General features: G+C 40.2%; 2 protein-coding genes across 2 annotated transcripts in view; one reads left to right on the top strand and one right to left on the bottom strand.

The window, feature by feature from the left end:
* The window catches only part of LOC121371773 (feline leukemia virus subgroup C receptor-related protein 2-like), a 31,802-nt gene extending 25,053 nt beyond the window's left edge, over nt 1-6,749 (top strand). The window contains exons 8-11 of the mRNA XM_041497906.1: nt 3,228-3,333; nt 3,804-3,915; nt 5,287-5,330; nt 5,776-6,749. Coding sequence (XP_041353840.1) covers nt 3,228-3,333; nt 3,804-3,915; nt 5,287-5,330; nt 5,776-5,832 — 319 coding nt within the window. The 3' untranslated portion in view covers nt 5,833-6,749. The remainder of the gene's footprint in view (nt 1-3,227; nt 3,334-3,803; nt 3,916-5,286; nt 5,331-5,775) is intronic.
* A 9,480-nt stretch (nt 6,750-16,229) lies between these two features.
* LOC121371772 (endoprotease bli-like) overlaps nt 16,230-18,261 on the bottom strand; it is a 28,050-nt gene continuing 26,018 nt past the window's right edge. Inside the window, exon 12 of the mRNA XM_041497905.1 lies at nt 16,230-18,192. Coding sequence (XP_041353839.1) covers nt 17,178-18,192 — 1,015 coding nt within the window. The 3' untranslated portion in view covers nt 16,230-17,177. The remainder of the gene's footprint in view (nt 18,193-18,261) is intronic.

Raw genomic sequence — 18,261 nt, 5'->3', positions numbered from 1 at the left:
CTTCTTCAGTGCTGGAGCTCTTGGGTATGTTATATATGGTGGAGGGGTCGTCTTCATCACTGCTGGAGCTCTTGGGTATGTTGTGGGGGGGGGGATGTCTTCATCACTGCTGGAGCTCTTGGGTATGTTGTGGGGGGGGTTGTCTTCATCACTGCTGGAGCTCTTGGGTATGTTGTGGGGGGTTGTCTTTATCACTGCTGGAGCTCTTGGGTATGTTGTGGGGGGGTGTCTTCATCACTGCTGGAGCTCTTGGGTATGTTGTGGGGGGGGTGTCTTCACCACTGCTGGAGCTCTTGGGTATGTTGGGGGGGGGGGTCTTCATCACTGCTGGAGCTCTTGGGTATGCTGTGGGGGGTTGTCTTCATCACTGCTGGAGTTCTTGGGTATGCTGTGGGGGGGTGTCTTCATCACTGCTGGAGCTCTTGGGTATGTTGTGGGGGTTGTCTTCATCACTGCTGGAGCTCTTGGTTATGTTGGGGGGGGGGGGGGGTCTTCATCACTGCTGGAGCTCTTGGGTATGTTGTGGGGGGTTGTCTTCATCACTGCTGGAGCTCTTGGGTATGTTGTGGGGGGTTGTCTTCATCACTGCTGGAGCTCTTGGGTATGTTGTGGGGGTTGTCTTCATCACTGCTGGAGCTCTTGGGTATGTTGTGGGGGGGGGGTTCTCTTCATCACTGCTGGAGCTCTTGGGTATGTTGTGGGGGTTCTCTTCATCAGTGCTGGAGCTCTTGGGTATGTTGTGGGGGGTTGTCTTCATCACTGCTGGAGCTCTTGGGTATGTTGTGGGGGTTGTCTTCATCACTGCTGGAGCTCTTGGGTATGTTGTGGGGGGGGGGGGGTTCTCTTCACCACTGCTGGAGCTCTTGGGTATGTTGTGGGGGTTGTCTTCACCACTGCTGGAGCTCTTGGGTATGTTGTGGGGGGTTGTCTTCATCACTGCTGGAGCTCTTGGGTATGTTGTGGGGGTTGTCTTCATCACTGCTGGAGCTCTTGGGTATGTTGGGGGGGGGGGTCTTCATCACTGCTGGAGCTCTTGGGTATGTTGTGGGGGGTTGTCTCCATCACTGATGGAGCTCTTGCGTATGTTGTGGGGGGTTGTCTTCATCACTGCTGGAGCTCTTGGGTATGTTGTGGGGGGTTGTCTCCATCACTGCTGGAGCTCTTGGGTATGTTGTGGGGGGTTGTCTTTATCACTGCTGGAGCTCTTGGGTATGTTGTGGGGGTTGTCTTCATCACTGCTGGAGCTCTTGGGTATGTTGTGGGGGGGGGGGTTCTCTTCATCACTGCTGGAGCTCTTGGGTATGTTGTGGGGGGTTGTCTCCATCACTGCTGGAGCTCTTGGGTATGTTGTGGGGGAGGGGGTGTCTCTTCATCACTGCTGGAGCTCTTGGGTATGTTGTGGGGGTTGTCTTCATCACTGCTGCAGCTCTTGGGTATGTGTGTGGGGGGGGGGGTTGTCTTCTTCAGTGCTGGAGCTCTTGGGTATGTTATATATGGTGGAGGGGTCGTCTTCATCACTGCTGGAGCTCTTGGGTATGTTATATATGGTGGGGGGGGGGCGTCTTCATCACTGCTGGAGTTCTTGGTTATGCTGTGGGGGGTTGTCTTCATCACTGCTGGAGCTCTTGGGTATGTTGTGGGGGGTTGTCTTCATCACTGCTGGAGCTCTTGGATATGTTGTGGGGGATTGTCTTCATCACTGCTGGAGCTCTTGGGTATGTTATATATGGGGGGGGTCGTCTTCATCACTGCTGGAGCTCTTGGGTATGTTGTGGGGGGGTGTCTTCATCACTGCTGGAGCTCTTGGGTATGTGTGTGTGGGGGGGGTTGTCTTCTTCAGTGCTGGAGCTCTTGGGTATGTTATATATGGTGGAGGGGTCGTCTTCATCACTGCTGGAGCTCTTGGGTATGTTGTGGGGGGGGGGGTTCTCTTCATCACTGCTGGAGCTCTTGGGTATGTTGTGGGGGGTTGTCTCCATCACTGCTGGAGCTCTTGGGTATGTTGTGGGGGGAGGGGGTGTCTCTTCATCACTGCTGGAGCTCTTGGGTATGTTGTGGGGGTTGTCTTCATCACTGCTGCAGCTCTTGGGTATGTGTGTGGGGGGGGGGGGTTGTCTTCTTCTGTGCTGGAGCTCTTGGGTATGTTATATATGGTGGAGGGGTCGTCTTCATCACTGCTGGAGCTCTTGGGTATGTTATATATGGTGGGGGGGGGGGTGGCGTCTTCATCACTGCTGGAGTTCTTGGTTATGCTGTGGGGGGTTGTCTTCATCACTGCTGGAGCTCTTGGGTATGTTGTGGGGGGTTGTCTTCATCACTGCTGGAGCTCTTGGATATGTTGTGGGGGATTGTCTTCATCACTGCTGGAGCTCTTGGGTATGTTATATATGGGGGGGGGTCGTCTTCATCACTGCTGGAGCTCTTGGGTATGTTGTGGGGGGGTGTCTTCATCACTGCTGGAGCTCTTGGGTATGTTGTTGGGGGGTTGTCTTCATCACTGCTGGAGCTCTTGGGTATGTTGTGGGGGGGTTGTCTTCATCACTGCTGGAGCTCTTGGGTATGTTGTGGGGGGGTTGTCTTCATCACTGCTGGAGCTCTTGGGTATGTTGTGGGGGGGGGATGTCTTCATCACTGCTGGAGCTCTTGGGTATGTTGTGGGGGGGGGATGTCTTCATCACTGCTGGAGCTCTTGGGTATGTTGTGGGGGGTTGTCTTTATCACTGCTGGAGCTCTTGGGTATGTTGTGGGGGGGTGTCTTCATCACTGCTGGAGCTCTTGGGTATGTTGTGGGGGGGGGTGTCTTCATTACTGCTGGAGCTCTTGGGTATGTTGTGGGGGGGGGGTTGTCTTCATCACTGCTGGAGTTCTTGGGTATGCTGTGGTGGGTTGTCTTCATCACTGCTGGAGCTCTTGGGTATGTTGTGGGGGGGGGATGTCTTCATCACTGCTGGAGCTCTTGGGTATGTTGTGGGGGGGTTGTCTTCATCACTGCTGGAGCTTATGGGTATGTTATATGTTGTGGGGGGTTGTCTTCATCACTGCTGGAGCTCTTGGGTATGTTATATGTTGTGGGGGGGTTGTCTTCATCACTGCTGGAGCTCTTGGGTATGCTGGGGCGATGTGTTGTATGGTCCTGGTGTCGTTACGGAGTTTGTTTTGAACCAAATGAATAATGAAATTATGTTTGTTTTTAAGCAAATGTATAAGGATATTGTGTGTCTTTGCAGGCTTTTCATGACTGGATATCTTCCTGTTGGTTTTGAATTTGCTGCGGAGCTAACGTTTCCCGAAAATGAAGGAATTTCTTCTGGATTACTTAATGCGTCAGCTCAGGTGTGTAAAGTGCCTGGGATATAATTTTATCTGTTCATGTTTTCAAACCAGCATTTGTACATACTGGTAGTTCCCTGTGAATGAATCATTTATGTACTGTTGAATTTGTAGAATAAATCCTTATGCAATCAAACAGAAAATCCATCAAGAAACTGACATTTATAAAAACAAAAAAAAATCAAAAAAATCAAAAACAACATTTAAAATTGACTTTAGAATTCAACTTATAAAGTTATTTTAAAAGGAGGCATGTAGACAAACCGGCGTTCTACCCAGTGTTGTAATACTGATCTGATTAAATATTCATTAAACTGTCTTCGTCTTTATATTTAGAGACCTACACTGATTTGCGCTTCTAATAATATATTAATTATAACATATGCCATTAGGTATTGTAGTGATCTACATGTTCAAACACAGATTTAAAATAATATCATTATATAAACGGTCTATTTGTTGCTGTGTTTCAGACATTCGGCATCATTATGACGCTTGGTATGCGAGCTATGATGAACAAGGTGAACGTCATGTGGGCAAACGTCGTCGTTTTCTCGGCGCTTTTCATCGGGACTGTCATGACAGGTGGGTAACTCTTTTTTCTACTCAAAACATTAATAACTCTATGTTCAACTCAGAACATCACACTAAACTCTACTTCAACTCAAAACATCATCCATAACTATGTTCTACTCAAAACATCATCCATAACTATTTTTTACTCAGAACGTCACCCATAACTCTACTTCTGAACATCATTAATAATTCTATTTCTACTCAGAACATCAACCATAATTACTTTCTACTCTGAACATCATCCATAACTCTATTTTTTACTGAGCACATCACCCATAACTATATACTTTCTACTCTGAACATCATTTATAAATTTACTTTCTATTCTGAATATCATTTATAACTCTACTTTCTACTCAGTACATCATTTATAACTCTACTTTCTACTCTGAACATCATTTATAACTCTACTTTTTACTCTGAACATCATTTATAACTCTACTTTCTACTCAGAACATCATTTATAACTCTACTTTCTACTCTGAACATCATTTATAACTCTACTTTCTACTCTGAACATCATCCATAACTCTACTTTCTACTCATAATCATCCATTATGATAGGTGGGTTTTCTCCTTTCTACTTTTATGTTCTAAATCTGGCATAGTATCGGGGGAAAATAAAAAGCTACCACGAGTTGAACGTAGGATTAAATTGTGTAGAAATCGGTTTGTTAACATCGGACGAGAAGAAACCCGGTTGTTGCATGACAAACGTCACAAATATTATCCGTTTGCGTCAAATGAGAACCAATGAATTGGCATGTAACTATATAATTAATAAAACTAAAATTTATGTAAAAACATATTATTAAGTTACTAACTACCACAAACGTTAAAATCTCATTGTAAATAAAACGAAGTTTCTTTACAAATTACAATCAAATTGTATATACTAAATCTTATTTTTAATCTGATAAGTCTCTGTACTGCATTATCGATCACTATAAGCAATGCAGGTGAAACTGCATACCTTGGCTAGCACAAATTTATTCGATCGTGTTTGTACTCTTGGGCTAAAGCGCTGTAGTTGTTTACAAGGTACAAGTTCTGTTAGTAATGGGACATGCGTTTCGAATCCTTAACCTGAATGGACAAGTTCAAAATTTAATTGCATTGTTTCACAGGTGTAGATTCTTGAAAAATAATTAACTAGTAGAACATAGGTATTTATTCATTAAAGTGTCGATTCATTAAACTAATTAATTCGTCTAGTATAAGGGCCTCGTGAATTGTTTGTAACAAATTCACATATCATCGTATATTCTCCACTACAATATCTACAGCGTATTGTAGTGTTGTGCTTTCAACAGAACGTTGAAATGCATACATAATGTTGTTTAAAATGCCATATATATTGTGTTATGTTTTATACTTCAGGGATTATTCCAGCGGATTACAGAAGACAAAAAGCTGAAAAAGAGGTGTATATTTGTTTCTAAAACGAATCCAAAATTTAATACCAATCCATTCCATACTCACAATAATTTGACAAGTCAATTGTATTTAAATGACACCAGTTATATCAATTACATTTGTCATAGGTCACTCACACTTTTATAATAGAAACATTTACGATGAATGAATTAATGAATGAATGTTTAACGACACCCTAACACAAAAAACATCGGCTATTAGGAAAATATTCAAAACGTGTAAAAAAAATATATTTCTCCATATCTCTCTCGCTGTATCTTTCTGTGCGTGTTCGTGTATCTCTCTCTCCCTCCCTCCCTCCCTGTCTCTCTCTCTCTCTCTCTCTCTCTCTCTCTCTCTCTCTCTCTCTCTCTCTCTCTCTCTCTCTCTCCACTGATGTGTAACAAAAATGATTTGATGATATTTCTGAATGTTTTATTTGTTTTGTTCTAGGTAGTCAACGTGGAATTGGAAGTAAAACATCCTACAGAGGAACACAAATCTGTGTGATATTGGAATAGTTTCCACCATTGGCCCATGTATTATAGATCCATGCTATCTGTAGACATATTGGAATAGGTTTCATATTGGCTTATGTATTGTAGATTATCTTGTAATAGGTATTTTATGATATAGGTCTACTAATAGTTTTAATACATCTCATTATATATGTTATTAGATATTTTAATCCAGACGTCCCTTCTAGATGGGCGCAGGTGCAGCTACGGTTCGTACACTCCGGCCCATTCACTGAGACGGGCGCCAAATACAGCAGCCTTACTTTGAACAAACCGCTCCATAAAAAACTTCAGTACAAAATACAAATGCATCCTTCTTTGAAAAGGGTATCTTTCGTACCTCCAGACACTGAGCATTAACAACTAACCATTAATCCATTGTCCAGGACAGCCAGTCCGGGTAGCTGAGGTGCGTGCTTAGGACAGTAGCGTGCTTGAACCTTAATTGGATATAAGCACCAAAACCCGTATTTATGAGTGAAATGCATGAAGAAAAACGTGACAAAGTTCAACTTAGGCAGCAAGATCGTCGAGACGAATTACAAGTCTGCCAAACGTTCCGTCAAGAAAGTCTTGGTATTAGAAAACGGGTTCAGCTACACAAATATAGGATGTCCCGTAGCATTTGGTCCAAAAAGAAAATTTTATTTTGCGCAAGAACACACCACTATCCTGTCTGTGGAATGGTGCATGTTATAGATCCCTTGGTACTAATGGGAAAATGTACCCGGTTTTTCATATACGACTATAGCCTACATCACTATTATCACGTTTGACATTCAATAGTCGATGATTAATACATCAATGTGATCTAGTTTTGTTACATAAACGTTAACTTTAATCCTTATCCATTCGACAATTAAGCATTGTAATAACTTAGACGAGCAATTAAAAATTGTCAAAATATCATTTAATGTTCCTTGTGTTTCACTACATTGTTATAGGTACCCCCCCCCCCCCCCCCAAAAAAAAAAAAAAAAAAAATCCACATTTTTTCTTTCAAATGTACTAGTATTAAATGTAATTCATGTTCTTCTGTTATTTTCTGTGTACACTTTGTACAAGCCGATTGATTTGCAGTTGATGAATGCTTTCAGATTACCAGACTCGGAACATTTTTACTTTCCTTCTTCGATCTAGAATGTTCCATTCTGTTCTTATTTCAGACTGTAAAATTAATATACTACTCCATATGGCCATATGACTATATGGCCAGGCCCGTAGGAACGATATCGTGTGTGGGGAGGGGAGGGGGGGGGGGGGGGGGCACAAGCTAGTTTTATCTTTATTCATATAGAGTAGAACAGAAAAACATTTGCTCCGTCTGTTCCTACGAGGCTGATGACTACAAACTTTAGAAATGTCATCAACACAATACATGCAGACCTGCTTTACTTGTCATGTTTTTCAGAAATGTCATCAACACAATACATGCAGACCTGCTTTACTTGTCATGTTTTTTAGAAATGTCATCGAACACAATACATGCAGACCTGCTTTACTCGTCATGTTTTTTAGAAATGTCATCGAACACAATACATGCAGACCTGCTTTACTTGTCATGTTTTTTAGAATAATCCTAGCAAAATTTGAGTAGTAGGCCGTTTCATAAATGTGTCATTGTTGCTAGTGTTACTGAGGAAAACAATCAATTGATTTTAAATGCAATAAACTGTGTTTTTAATTAACCGTTCGTCTGAATAGTAATTGTTGGGTCAATTTCGCCATGTTATTATTTACTGAATCCAGTCTGCAGCGACTATAGACATAAATAGGAGATAGGAGCTAATCCCTCGAATCCTAGCACCCCCGAAAAGATACGAAATAGTGTTCTTTTAGTTGATGGTCTTTCTTTTCTTTTCGTTTCTTTTTTTTTCTCTTTTCTTTTTCTCTAGCCTTTATTTCATACTGCGAGAAGAATAATTTGAGTTGAACTGTTAGCAGTGTATTGGTGTGAATAACCTACTACAGACGTCAGTCATGCTTTGTTCGAATCCATCTGCCGTGGGTAGAGATTAATGTTTGTAAAACTGAGTGGGCATAGACGTACTTGCTCCCATTTCTGCGGGGGGGGGGGGGGGGGGGGACGTAGCCCAGTGGTAAAGCGTTCGCTTGGCGCGCAGTCGGTCTAGGCTCGATCCGCGTCGGTGGACCAATTGGGCTTTTTTTTCCTTGCTGCTAATCGAAAAGAGTAGCCCATTTCTGTAAGGTGACAGGCTAATTTTCCCCCCGAATTTAAACAAAAATACCCGAATGTGGATAGCAACGTCTATTCATATTTGCATTACTACCAAACAGCTATACAGGGTTCCAAAAGAATCACTAGGCATTTTTACTTATACTGTCAGGATGAATGAAAAGGTTTCAGGCCAGCTCATTTTGCCCGAATGCCTCTATCATTTATGGTCGAAGTTGAAGATTTTTTCAGTACTTATGTCAGTGGGAAATTAACTGTCGTCGTTGATTCCGATTAGTAGCAAAGGGTCTTTAATATATAAAAATTTCACCATTGTGGCGGACATTTTCAATCTTGGATTCTGAAATCGACCAACATTTACATATACTACTCAAAAGAATTTAAGGGTCAGACGATATTTTCGACATTATTTTCTGAATGTCAATTATATTAGCTAGACCATAATGTCACTCATGGTATTGTTCCATTTTGACGAAAGTGGGTCTAAGCAACCCATAAATGAATTAAAATCCACTGTCATTGACACTGTCGACTAGTTCTAATGGCGAAAACATGCTTACATTTGCACGTAAATTAGGGCGAAAGCGAAAGGTCTGCTAAGTGCTTCATTTGCACGCTTTGCACGTGTATTCCATGTTCCCAATGCTGAATTTCAGTATAATTGGAGCTTGCGTTCGTGTACAGTGCACACTCCAAATTCGATAATGGTACGACTTCAACTGACTATCGAAGATCGAGGAAGGGCTATTGCTTGGCTTCAGGATGGCAATACGCAAAGAAATGTTGCTCTGAGACTTCGTGTCAGTCAGTGTCGTTGGCCGACTGTGGCAACGGTACCAAGCAACGAATTCTGTTCGAAATCGTCCACGTTCGGGAAGACCCCGAAGCACTACAAATAGAGAGGACCGCTACATCACTAACATGGCTCTACGTCAACGCACAGCCACAGCACGCCGATTACGTGTTAATCTGCAGACTGCGACTGGAACTCGAGTGTCTGATCAAACCATACGCAATCGTCTGAGAGCCAATAATCTACGCTGCCGTCGCCAGGCTGTTCGACCACCACTCCTACCACGTCACAGAACGGCCAGACGTCACTGGTGCACGCTTCATCTGCGGTGGCAACGTGTTCAGTGGGGTCGAGTGATGTTCACTGATGAGTCCAGGTTTAGTCTCCAGTTCAACGACGGTCGGGTTCGTGTCTACAGACGTCCTGGGGAGCGCTTCGCTGACGTTAACGTTAGACAACGTCACCGGTTCGGTGGTGGCAGCGTCATGGTGTGGGGCGGCATCTCTATCCACCACAGGCCCCCCCTCTATGTGGTGGATGGCAATCTGAATGGAATCCGTTATCTGAATGAGATTATCCGGCCGTTGGTTCTCCCAGGCCTTCAGCAGATTGGCGGCGGGGCAGTTCTGCAGGATGACAATGCCAGACCCCACCGCGCCAGGGTGGTAACGGACTTTCTCAGACAACAAGGTATCGCCAGGATGGATTGGCCAGCATATTCGCCTGACTTGGCCCCAATAGAGATCGCCTGGGACGAATTAGGCAGGAGAGTTCGGGATAACCATGCCCCTCCGGCCAACCTTCATGATCTGGGTCAACTTCTTATGGCAGAGTGGCAGGCCATTCCCCAAGAGTTCTTCAGACGTCTGATCAACAGCATGAGGCAACGATGTGTCGAGTGTATTCGCGCCAGGGGTGGATTCACACACTATTAAACGAATGTTCTAATGTGTAAAATCCATGTTTGACAACCTTCAACTTTGACAGCATGTCATGTGACTTTCTTGTATACAGTGACGTTTATTTGTGGTTTTTTGTAAATATGGAACAATAAATAAAAAATTTGGTGTAGTTTACATCATCAATCTAATACACTCTGAAACTTAGTTGGTTATAAATTTTTGACCCTTAAATTCTTTTGAGTAGTATATATAATTAGGTTTTTAGGCTCACCCTTCACCCCACACCCACCCAGCAAAAAACGATTAATGGCAGGGGGGGGCACATTGTATCAAAAATTGGTTGCCAACGTCAGATTCTTTGGATAAAAATGCATTTAGAATCAAATTGAACATAAAATGAATACATAAATTGAACACTATTTCCCTAGAGCCCAAACCCCTATCCTGTTCAAAATACCACAATTTTTATTTTAATGTCAAATGAAATCTACCATCGTGCAGAATATAAGGAACTAGAAAGCAGGTGATTGACATCCGATGTGTTCTTGTGAAAAAGACACTATTATAGAAACTGGGATATTTTATGGGATGTTACAAAGGGAAGTGAAGTGTGGTTACTTAGCCTAATGATGACCTAATGGTAGATGTTTTAGTGGTTATCCTACATTAATGCATGCCATGTTAACCAGTAGATCATAAGCTTTGATTTGATATATTATTCATGCCACTGGCATGTGTGGTATCTTGGTGCACAAAATGTAGAGGGTACCCATTATGGCATAACGTCAAAGAAAAGAAATTACGTTTTTAGGGTACCATCCAATACTGGTGACAAATGACTAGTCGACCAGAAGTTGAACACGATGTATTTTGAGAAGAAAGTACCTTTATCTAAGAGAGTAAATTATATTACTGTTATTTTAATACGAACCAAAGCTTATGATTTGAGAGTATGTAATTTATTTCAAACACTATATATAAACAATAAGATACTAACAAAACCTTTAGATTTCAGAATTTTTTGGGGGGCCCCATTCCACGATGCGATCTTAGCGCCAATATCACCTAAGTGCATAAGGTAGTTATGCACTTACGGTGATCTTAGTGCTAAGATTGCTTCGTGGAACCGTGCCATGAAGTTTTTAAAATGTTTGTTGCACTAAAGAACTAATGACTGTCATTAGTTGGAATGGTAAGACAAGATATTGACAAGACCAGTCAGAAGCAACAACTGGACGGTCTCCGGGTGAAATCACAATCCAGCAGTGCCCCCACAACTGTGTTGTTCGATTAGACTGACCACTTCGAAATGAATGTCTTTTGTGCTGGGGTTTGTTAAACATGCATTCATTCAGTTCCGAAGTGACCAGTCTAATCAGACCATAAAGCTGATGGGGGAATTGCAGGAGTGTGGCACCAGAGTTATACTAGACATCTTTCTCCCATGTCACACTTGGACAGGGAAGGATTGGATGTACAGTTGCGAGGTAGGTGTTGCTGTCGGAGTGGGAAGAGTGGGTGGACCCAAACGTGGAGGAGGGTAGGCCTTAATATGGGAGTGGGGGCAACTGAAAAATGGCGCCGGAATGGTGGTTGGAGACAGAAAAATAAACATTCACAGATACAACTGAATGAGATCATCTTTATTATGTGAATATTAAACACAACCAGCAGAGATTAAACATCTTTATTCCTGAGCTATAGCGAACATTACACACAACCCCTTGACATTAAACATCTTTATTCCTTAGCTATAGGGAACATTACACACAACCTCCAGAGATTAAACATCTTTATTACTGAGTTATAGCGAACATTACACACAACCCCCAGAGATTAAACATCTTTATTCCTGAGCTATAGTGAACATTACACACATACAACCAGCGATCATATTTATTCCTGAGTTATAGTGAACATTACACAACCCCCAGAGATTAAACATCTTTATTTCTGAGTTATAGCGAACATTACACACAATCCCCAGAGATTAAACATCTTTATTCCTGAGCTATAGTGAACATTACACACAACCCCCAGAGATTAAACATCTTTATTCCTTAGCTATAGCCAACATTAAACAACCCCCAGAGATTAAACATCTTTATTCCTGAGTTATAGCGAACATTACACACAACCCCCAGAGATTAAACATCTTTATTCCTGAGCTATAGTGAACATTACACACAACCCCCCAGAGATTAAACATCTTTATTCCTGAGCCATAGTGAACATTACACACAACCCCCAGAGATTAAACATCTTTATTCTTGAGCTATAGTGAACATTACACAACCCCCAGAGATTAAAAATCTTTATTCCCGAGCTATAGTGAACATTACACACCTACAACCAGCGATCAAACATATTTATTCCTGAGTTATAGTGAACATTACACAACCACCAGAGATTAAACATCTTTATTACTTAGCTATAGCCAACATTAAACAACCCCCAGAGATTAAACATCTTTAATCCTGAGTTACAGCGAACATTACACACAACCCCCAGAGATTAACCATCTTTATTCCTCAGCTATAGTGAACATTACACACAACCCCCAGAGATTAAACATCTTTATTCTTTAGCTATAGTGAACATTACACAACCCCCAAAGATTAAACATCTTTATTCCCGAGCTATAGTGAACATTACACACATACAACCAGCGATCAAACATATTTATTCCTGAGTTATAGTGAACATTACACAACCCCCAGAGATTAAACAGCTTTATTCTTTAGCTATAGTGAACATTACACAACCCCCAAAGATTAAACATCTTTATTCCCGAGCTATAGTGAACATTACACAAATACAACCAGCGATCAAACATATTTATTCCTGAGTTATATACCGGCCTCGGTGGCGTCGTGGCAGGCCATAGGTCTACAGGCTGGTAGGTACTGGGTTCGGATCCCAGTCGAGGCATGGGATTTTTAATCCAGATACCGACTCCAAATCCTGAGTGAGTGCTCCGCAAGGCTCAATGGGTAGGTGTAAACCACTTGCACCGACCAGTGATCCATAACTGGTTCAACAAAGGCCATGGTTTGTGCTATCCTGCCTGTGGGAAGCGCAAATAAAAGATCCCTTGCTGCCTATCGGAAGAGTAGCCCATATAGTGGCGACAGCGGGTTTCCTCTCAAAACCTGTGTGGTCCTGAACCATATGTCTGACGCCATATAACCGTAAATAAAATGTGTTGAGTGCGTCGTTAAATAAAACACTTCTTTCTTTCCCGAGTTATAGTGAACATTACACAACCCCCAGAGATTAAACATCTTTATTCCCGAGCTATAGTGAACATTACATACATACAACCAGCGATCAAACATATTTATTCCTGAGTTATAGTGAACATTACACAACCCCCAGAGATTAAACTTCTTTATTCTTGAGCTATAGTGAACATTACACAACCCCCCGAGATTAAACATCTTTATTCCTGAGCCATAGTGAACATTACACACAAACCCCAGAGATTAACCATCTTTATTCCTAAGCTATAGTGAACATAACACACAACCCCCAGAGATTAAACAGTTTCCACTTGCTTCTATGTTTATAAAACCCCGTCTGAACAAAATTTATTAAATCATAGCAGAAAATGCCAAATAATAAGGAAAGAGACTTTTACAATAATTCAAGTTCTGTGATCAAGCAATGCATAAGTTAAAATATCCTGATGGAAAGAAATAAAGTATGGCACAAATAGTAACAGAAAACGAGTATTGCAACCAAAACCCTCAAGCTACAGTGTAAGGAGTTTACTGTGTTACTGGCAGTCAATTCATCACTACTGACATTCAATTCCACATTACAACGTTGTATGAAATACGCTAGTAGTGGTTTAAATTTGGTCTACAATTACATGTGTCCTCTTTATTTATTTACATCAGTACATCTCATTAGCATATTTAAGAAATACACAGTTATCAGCATCTGTATGAAAACAATACTGAAGTAAACAAGTGATTTGTAGTTATTAGTGTGAACATGTAGATACTATGAGCATTTGTAGCAGCTGCCTATGACATCATCAATATAACATCCCATTTTAGTAAATTAATTTAAAAGGCAATTAGTCATAATTTTAATATTTATCAACAAAATGCTCACATTTCAATATGCTGTAATAATTCGATTTAATACACAAATTAGGTCACAAAAACAATAATAATTATAATATATATTTTCAAAAAATAAACAAGTAACTAATACTCTCAAAGTAAATATTCAACTAGAATGTCAAAATTTGCAGATTAATAACTTAAAAAGTTGAAAATGTATCACAGCATTAAATATACAGTCTCAATCAATGGGTCAGTTTCAATGAAGTGGATCATAATGGACAATAAAACGAATTTTAAAATATAAATTAACTTTAATAACTGAAACAATATATACACAGTATAAATATATATATATATATTTTTTAACGTTTATTTAAATATGATAGCACTTTTTGAAAGATACAAAGTTAAATACTTGTATTTCTAAATCTTTAGAAAAAAAACACCCAGAGGCAGAAATATAGTTCTCTTGTTATTTCAAGTTATAAAGAAATGTGTCCTGCAATACACATGAAGATTTCAAAATTCTCAATAACAATGTTTTCATATTGTCTACAAAAATATTATCTGTATTCAGGCATCAAAGTAATTTAAGAACAGTTGTTCAGGCTACTAGGTGACCTCGTGTAAACAAGTCAAAAGGTACTTCGATATCTACAAATCTTATTAAACAATAGAAACACCACCTAAATTTGTAACAGTTATGTGCTACTGAAATATACGTTAAATTTACAGTTTGTTTCGTTTAATGACACCATTAGAGAACATTGGTTTATGAATCATCGGCTATTGGATGTCAATTTGTAATTTTGACATCGTCTCAGTGAGGAAGCCCTCTTCATTTTTCTATTAGTAGCAAGTGATCTTTTATATGCACCATCCAACAGACAGGACAACACATACCATGGCCTTTGATATACCAGTTATGGTGCATTGGCTAGAACGATAAATAGCCCAATAGGCCCACTGATGGGGATCAATCCAAGACTGACCGAGCATCAATAAACTGCTTTACCACTGGGCTACGTCCCACTCCACTTGAAATATAAAATGCACATTCAAGTATCAATCAGTTAACTGCAAAGTCTCAGTGGATGTATAAAGGCTTTTATAGCAGTACTAATGGGAATTGTACACTTGATACATGTGTCACAACCTACAGGTTACCAGATGCATATGCATATTTTGATTCCTGTATACTGAATTACATTTTTCAGTACATAATGATGTATTTACTTACATATAAACATGTCTATTTACAGAACTGAAATAATTACAAATACATTTATGCAACATATTTCATAGAATTTGACCAAGTTACTAACAAACATTAACACATGATTTGTCTAACCTGAGGCAAGTCTCTCTTGCCAGAAAATGGAACACAAAAATTAAATATTTAAAACTTAAATATTTCATAAATAATGAAAATATTGCAAAACAATAACATAAATATAATTTGTGCAAAAATATAAATAACAAATTAAATCACTCTAAACTGAACACACAACAATGTACAACAACATACAGATCAAGAGATTCATATTTAGTAAATATTCTTCAAATGGAAATGTCAGCATAATTTATTCACATTTCAAAAACCATAAACAGCTAAGTGGTGAAAACATCTATTCACCATCAAACAAACTCATAATGCCCAATGAAATTCCTGCTTAACAAGAGGCAAGACAACAGCATTATTTGCAAATAATTATAGCATAATAATCAAAACAAGCATTTTGAGAGTGCTGCTAAAGCAATACATGTCCCCTAACGTGCTCAAGATTTTTTTCGTATCTCCTAAATTCAAGGGTCATAACTCTAAAATGTGGGTAAATCACCATGAAACTTCAATTTGATCTGTAAAGCTATATACAAATGATAAAGATATCTCCAGGCATTGCAAAAATCTGGAAAAAATATTTTCACATCTCCTAAGTTCAAGGGGCGGGATGTAGCTCAGTGGTACAGTGCTCCCTGATGCGCGATCGATCTATGATCAATTCCTGTTGGTGGGCCCATTGGGCTATTTTTCGTTCCAGCCAGTGCTCCATAACTGGTGTAACAAAGGCTGTGGTATGTATTATCCTGGCGTGGGATGGTGCATATAAAAGATCCCTTGATGCTAATCGAAAAGAATAGCCCATGAAGTGGCGACAGCGGGTTTTCTCTTTCAATATCTGTGTGATCCATAACCATATGTCCGACACCATATAACCTTAAATAAAATGTGTTGAGCGTGTTTTTAACTAAAACATTTATTTCTTTCCTTTTTTCCTATGTTCAAGGGCCATAACTCCATTAAAAATGGGTAAATCGCCATGAAAGTCAAACTTTATATGTAACAGTATATGAAAAATATATAACCAAATTTCAGCTCAATATCTAAAGGACTTCTGAAGAAAAAAGTCTGAAAAACAAATTTTCACATCTCCTAAGTTCAAGGGCCATAACTCCATCACAAATGGGTAAATCGTCATGAAAGTCAAAGTCATGATGAAGCTATACACAAACTTTCAGCTCAATATCTCAAAGCCTGAAAACAACATCTGGAAAACATGTGGGACAGATGGATGGACAGACAGACAGACAGAAGGATGGAGATGAAACTAATAGTCCCCTCCGGTTGGACCGGTAGGGACTAATAAGCATTTAAAATACATATAAAATGTTTAAAGTTGAGTCTTAAGTGCCTCAGACTCTGACGTCATGGCACTGCTATACAAATTGCATGAATGTTATGTCAGTAAAGACCGAGTGTAGACTGAAGTTCTTTAAGCCATTGTAGTACACTTAGGTAAAGTTTTATACTTTATTATGTTGTAAAACGGAATGCTAATTCCCCTAAATTACACAAAAACAGCAAAACTAAAGGTTCAAGTAATATATTTTGATTAACTTATAATGCTATTAAATATAATTGAATAGGGTCTATCTGAACTTTATGATGTGTTGTGACAACCATCATATGTGCTACAACTCTGTTACCATGGGTACAGTATATGGAATTATTTACATAGGTCAGAAAACAATACAAGGCTAAAATTAACCAGTGACAAAAAACATCTTGAAAAACTTTGCCTGGTGTTAAAACAGTATGGGCCAGGGATACCGTGCACTGTCCATCAGAGCTTCAACCAGAACAGTTTATAGGCAGTGTTAAAATCTGGATTTCCTGCAAAATTCAAAACATTTTTCATCTCTCATTAATAACTGAGATTATTTAGCACTTTGACTGAGCTAAATATACAATGAACTGTACTCCCATTATTAAAGACATTTGAATAAACTCAACCGATACTATTAGCATCAGTAAAAATGATTGTAGTCAGTCACAATGCAGTCAAGTTGTTAGTTTACTCAACAGTATCACGTTTGTGTTTTAAGAAACTCCATGAGCTTCTCAAGTGATTTCTTTACACTGTCAGTCTGTTTATGTTTGGTATTCAAATAACTGTGCTGATTTTCTGAAACAGAATTGCTGGTAGATTTTCTTGAATACTGTGTTTGTTTTTTCAGTAATGTCTTGATATTTCTTATGTGTTTATCTTTAACTTTAATGCTATCATCTGTGACATGTTTATCTTCTACTTTACTGTCATCATCTAAAACTCTCAACAAGGCCTCAATCAGTTCATCGTCACTGACACCATCTAAATCTCTATTTGATAAAGACTCCTCTTCAACATACTGGTTACGGTTAGACAGTGTATTGTCAGAACTCTCAACACCATTGCCTTCTGCTCCCTTATTACCAAACAGACGCTTTGTCAGTTTGCCATGAACAACTGACAAGTCACTAGCCAAATCTTGTAATCCTCTATCAACATTTCCCAAGCCCTGAGGCCGATCACTGTGCAATGCTTTCTTCTGAAAGGACGCATCACTGGATCTCCTCAGCGTGATCAGCCTTGACCTCTGTTCCTCCTGTACCATCAGTTTAGTCAGCTGGTCTGTAAGTGACTCTGCCGACACCTGCTTCGGTACGTGGCGTGCCGACACCTCATTGAACGTGTAGCCCATGGTTCCGTACAGCACCAGCTTCCACTGTATGAGAGTTCCGGAGATGTGGCGCTCGGACGAGCCCGAGTTGCTGTGGACCTCGAGCCTCCAGACCCCGCGAGGCTGCTCCATCCAGCAATGGACAGTCATGAAGGTGAAGTCAAGGCCGGCGGTGCTGGCGTCGTTCGACCGTGGGGACAGCATCTCTGAGCGCGTTCCAGATGGCGATGTGAGGAAGATTTGGATATCGCCACGACGATGATGGTCCACCTTGATGGATATCTGCACATGTTCCAGACGGTCAATACCAGAGTGTGCATCATTAACACAGCCATCGTAAACATATATGTAGTCTTCGGTATAACCCTGGCCGGGAATTTCTCTGAAAGTATATGCAATAACAGTTTAATATTAGTCACTATACAATTCAATTTAATTTACATTTCCATGC

The sequence above is a fragment of the Gigantopelta aegis genome, chromosome 4 (assembly GCF_016097555.1).
Source record: "Gigantopelta aegis isolate Gae_Host chromosome 4, Gae_host_genome, whole genome shotgun sequence".
NCBI lineage: Eukaryota > Metazoa > Mollusca > Gastropoda > Neomphalida > Peltospiridae > Gigantopelta > Gigantopelta aegis.
The sequence above is the reverse complement of the archived record's forward strand: the minus strand, read 5'-3'. Positions and strand labels throughout refer to the sequence as shown.